The sequence below is a fragment of the Lygodium microphyllum genome, chromosome 20, assembly GCF_053477565.2.
Source record: "Lygodium microphyllum isolate KBCC chromosome 20, Lygodium_microphyllum_v1.1.10, whole genome shotgun sequence".
Taxonomy (NCBI): Eukaryota; Viridiplantae; Streptophyta; class Polypodiopsida; order Schizaeales; family Lygodiaceae; genus Lygodium; species Lygodium microphyllum.
This window is the reverse complement of record NC_141154.1, coordinates 138,598,187-138,603,520: the sequence shown is the minus strand read 5'-3', so window position 1 is coordinate 138,603,520 and position 5,334 is coordinate 138,598,187. Positions and strand designations below refer to the sequence as shown.

Sequence of the window (5,334 nt, the reverse complement as noted above, 5' to 3'; positions counted from 1 at the left end):
ATTTTGATGGGTTGCCTGAACCTCATCAACCAAAATCACAACTGCATGCTAACCCTCTTTTGCAAGATGAATATGCAATATACAACATATCCGAAAAACATCATGTAGGACGAAGACTCTGTGATTTTGATGGGTTGCCTGAACCTCATCAATCAAAATCACAACTGCATGCTAACCCTCTTTTGCAAGATGAATATGCAATATACAACATATCCGAAAAACATAGGGTTTCTGAATCCATAGAGGGAATGTTGAATGAAGGACAAAGAATTGCCTTTAGTGCAGTCATGGATGCTGTTGATACAGATACTAGGGATATATTCTTTTTGGATGGTCCTGGTGGGTCTGGGAAGACTTTCCTATACAAATGTTTACTTGCGAAGGTGCGTAGTGGTAGTCGCATAGCGTTGGCAATAGCATCATGTGGCATTGCTGCCTTGCTTTTGCCAGATGGTCGTACAGCTCACTCGCGGTTTAAAATCCCAATAGAATTAAATAATCGATTCACTTGCAATATTACTGTTCAAAGTGATCTTGCTCGGTTATTGAGACAAACAAGCCTTATTTTGTGGGATGAGGCTCCTATGACCCATCGATATGCCTTCGAAGTGGTTGATAGAACTCTAAGAGATGTTATGAGCTGTGATAAGCCGTTTGGTGGAAAAGTTGTTTTGTTTGGGGGGGATTTTAGACAGGTCTTGCTGGTTGTGGTAAAGAGAACACGTGAGGATATTGTTAATGCTGCATTGTGTTACTCTGATTTGTGGTGTTACATAAGGGTACTAAGGCTATCTGGCAATATGCGAGTGTCGACAGCTGGTAGTGTGGTGGACAATGGGTTCATCTATTGGATTCAAGGAATAGGGGATGGAGTGGGTGTTACCGAAAGTTGTGATAAGTTGTGTATCCCACCTGGCATGATATTAAAAGGACACTCTATCGAGACACTGATTGATAGTGTCTACAGTGACGTGTCCAATGCGGGTGACTACACGTCGTATTTTAGTGAGCAGGCTATACTTGCCTCGTGGAATACAGAGGTGGCTACTTGGAATGATCATGCATTGCAAGTAATGCCAGGGGAGGTCAGGCAGTATTATAGTGTAGATTCAATTGCAGAGACCGACGACTCATTTTTGTACTCTGTTGAGTATTTAAATACATTGGACCTTGGAGGTGGATTTTCTCCTCATTTATTGCTGCTGAAGATAAATGCACCTATTATTCTTGTTAGAAACCCAAATCCAGGAAGGGGTATGTGTAATGGTACGCGATTGATATGTAGAGCTTTCAATAGGAAAGTGATAGATGCTCAGATAATAACAGGGGCAAATATGGGCGAACGAGTTTTTATTCCTCGGATTACTTTTGTTTCGAATGCTATATACAATTGCCATTTACTATGAAGCGGAGACAGTTTCCCATCCGGTTGGCATTTGCTATGACAATCAATAAGTCACAAGGGCAGACTTTGTTCATTGTTGGGCTTTATCTAAAGGCACCAGTATTTACACATGGTCAGCTGTATGTTGCATTTTCAAGGGTAAAATCTTCGCATGGTGTGAAAGTGCTATTGGATGAAGAGGATGGGGATATGACTACAAACATTGTATACAAGGATGTTCTCTAAAAGGTACAGTAATGTGCATTAATTTATTTGGGAGATGTAGTTATTGACGACTATGTAGCGATATTGGTTTTACATATATGTGAATTACTGTCTGTTGCTTTCTTTGTGGAGATACAGTTATTGATGACCATGCAGGGATGTTGGTTTTGCATATGTGTGAATTGCTCTCTATGTCCTGTTTAGTTGGCATATACTCTTGGAAGTATAATTTTTTCATATTTCACTATTCATCTAACTTTTGCAGATGCCTACCCTAGAGTGGCACTATTACCCAGCTTCTGACTATCAAAAGGAGCTACAGTGCACATTACTCACTATAGCTCCTGATGATATTATAAGAAGGACACTTGCAAGGGTCATTAAGCGTTTATATAATGATGTTAATATCGGCATCAAGCTCCCAGTTTTTATTGAAGTTGTACATTGTGGATACATGCAATGTTTTCGGGTGCATATGTACGAGGTTGACCATAAGAAGAGATTTCAACGCTCTCATCCTGATAAGATACCGAGGCATTGGTTCAAGTATGGATTCAAAGATTTGGGTTGTTTTGTGATGCTACATCAACATTTGTCAGTACCTACGGAGTGGTTCACAAATTTTCGACTAGGTATTATTATTATTGGGATGGAATGATCTTTGTTAGTTGTTCCATGTATTTATATGTAATTTTGGTTCTAATGCAGGTGGTAAAGAGAGAGGTAGGACCGTTGCATCGCCCATGCGATTGCCAATGGAAACTGTGGGATCGTTCCCTCCTTCACCTTCATATATTTTGCTCAAGGAGGAGGATTTTGTTAATGATTCCTCGAAGAAAATGAAGATTTTTTTCTATTAAGCGTCTTCGAGACATTGTCTTTTTTTGTTGGCATCGACCATTTGCCTATGGTACTTGGAACACATCGGTGCCTTTTGCTTAGCCTTTGTGGCTTCATTTTGATTAGGTCTCTTATAGAAATTCTTTTTATGGTGCTTGGTCTTTGTCTCAATTATGACCCGCTTTAGTGTAACATTGTTGTTCCACATACTTATATTGTGATTTTTATTCCAATGCAAGTGGTAGGACCGTTGCATTGCCCATGCGATTACCAATGGAAACTATGGAATCATTCTCGGCTTTGCCTTCTCATGTTTTTCTCAACGAGGAAGATTTTGTTAATGATTACTCAAAAAGCATTGTTTCTATTGGGCATCTTCGAGACATTGTCTTTTTTTTGTTGGCATCGGCCATTTGCCTATGGTGCTTAAAAACACTTGCGTACCTTACACTTGGCCTTTGTGGCTTTGTTTTCAGTATTACGTTGTTGTTTCTAATTATCGCGTGTGCAAGCATATGATTACTTACATTGATGTCGAGAGGAATGTTTGTAAGTATGGTGCATGGAAGAGATTGTTTCTATGTCTGCCATATTGTGTTACATTGGTTTTAAACTACTTTTAGTTTTAAGTTTAAACTCCTTTTAGTGATTGAGTGAGTGAGTGAGTGTGGATACAGAGGGGGGAGGTGTAAATGAGATGAGAGATAGAATGGTTGTGAGTAGAGGAGAGTAAAGCATGTGATATTTTTGTGATAGCATTACCCATAGTGCGATAGGGAAGTGAAGCTGCCTCGCACCCCGCTTTGCGGCAAAGCGGGATAGTGTTCCTTGTGCGTGAAGCGCGCGAGGAACGCTAGTACAATCTAATGGGCAAGTATGAAAATATTTTACGCATATGTAGAGTGAACTAATTAGTTAATTATGTAAATCTATAAAATAATATATTAAAGAAATGCATAAATTCAAGTATCTATGAGGAATTTTCATATATGAGAGAGAGAGAGAGAGAGAAAGAGAGAGAGAATATCTGTGGGCGCATGTGAGAGTGTGACTAAAGAGTGTAGGCGAATGAGTGAGCGTCTATGTGTGAATATTCGTATATGTGTGCATAGAGTGTGAGTGAGTATGTGCCTATACGTATGCATTTGTGTCATAATGGACGTAAAGAAACAAAATATATCTTGAAATCTATATCTATATCTATATCTATATCTATATTCTATATAACTTATAATCCACAGATTTACCGAGCCTATTCCCTATCCTACATGGCATATGTACAATGATCTCTGAACTTGTTCATTTTTATATTTTACTTTATTGGTGTATCTCTCTCACTTGGGATCTGCACATATGAGCCTCATTAAATGCACCTGATTCTCTCCTCTCCAGATTCTTCCTCTCTCCATTTCTTTGTTCTTTTCTTCTTTTGTCATCGGTCTATCTCTCCTTCTCTCTCATAGTGGTGTATTGAATGCGCTTCAAGTTAGAGTAGGTAGGCGATGTGCAAGGAATATCTCTCTCTCTCTCTCGTCGATTCTCCCCCTCTTCCTCTCCTGGCCCGACGTTCCCCTTGCCAACTACCACACCGTCCACATAAAACTCGTGGCCCTACACGCCACCTACGTGCTTGCGAACTCTTCGAGAAGAGGTGGAGCAAGGTGCCCTACAACAGTAGGAGCTGCCTCCATTCTCCCCATCCGTCCTCTTCTCACAGCCATGGCAGAATTGAGTGGTACCATCACCAACCTCTAGATTGACGCACGCGCCCTCCACTGGCTCAAGACCAAGACTCTGACTCCATATATGTCTCCTTCGGAAGCGCCTCTAAGCTCTTCCTGCCTGCAGCGGCAAGAATTGCCACAAACCTCCATGCAAGTAGCCAACCTTTCCTTTGGTCTTTCCATGCACAGTTGCTTTGTAGATGCCTCCGATGGCACCTTGGGCCTGTGGTCCAGCGCATGCATCACGTCAGAGATGCCACTCAAAACTCTATCTCCCTCTCCCACTTTTTGCCCGCCAATAAATATATGGCCCCCCCCCTCTGTCTCTCTCTCTCTCTCTCTTTCTCATTTGGATGTTCAATGACGTGTGTGTATGCATGCAGAACTTCACTTTCCTCCATCAATTTCTACATCGTAAGCTCATGGAGCCGGCCAGCAAGGTGGTGCACTGGGTTCGCGGTCCAAACCTATGCTACTACTACCTCTGCGATGCGGCCTTCTACCTGCTGTGCCCCTCGGGACTGAGCCTCCCATTCACACTTACGAGCCTACTACGCCAGCTACAGAACCTGTCGTGACGCTAGGAGGGCGATGTGGCCGAGGCTATTATGTGGCCGACCGCAAGGAGTGGTGACGGATCAGGAACGAGGAGTTGAGGCTGATGAGGAGGACAGGATTTGATGCAGCAACAACAGATGTAGCTTGAACGCCATGTGCAATGATGGGAGCTCAAGAAATTGAGCTTTTGTGCCACGCGAACATGTTGGCCTCTCTCTCTCTCTCTCTCTCTCTCTCTCGCGACATGATGGCCTTGCCTTCGCACTTATGACCAACGCTTCATGTGTGGTTACCCCCACAACCCCTATCAAACCCACCCCATGCTTGAATGCACACATCTATCTCTAACTTATTTAGCATGAGTGATGAATATGGAAGGGTTGTGGCAAGCGGGCTATGGTGTTTGGGGGATGGTGAACGCCGCCAGTTCTGTTTGTGCTGTTGAATGCGGTGGCAGGGAAGCTGGTGGGGGACGTTGTATGTGAACTCGGGCATTGGCAGGGTAGAAGAAGCAAAAAAGCATCAACACTAGGAGGAGCAATAGGATCCAGAGGAGGAGGAAGGAGAAGAAGATAGACGGTGAGAGGGAGGAGATGATAAGGT

The 5,334-nt window shown here is 42.7% G+C and overlaps 1 protein-coding gene across 1 annotated transcript; it reads left to right on the top strand.

Annotated features, from left to right (window-relative positions):
• Positions 1-287: 287 nt before the first annotated feature.
• LOC148019463 (ATP-dependent DNA helicase RRM3-like) lies at positions 288-4,807 on the top strand. The gene is made up of 3 exons (XM_087701353.1): positions 288-838; positions 959-1,085; positions 4,610-4,807. The coding sequence occupies exons 1-3, from the start codon at positions 288-290 to the stop codon at positions 4,805-4,807; spliced, it is 876 nt and encodes a 291-aa protein (XP_087557479.1).
• Positions 4,808-5,334: the final 527 nt, after the last annotated feature.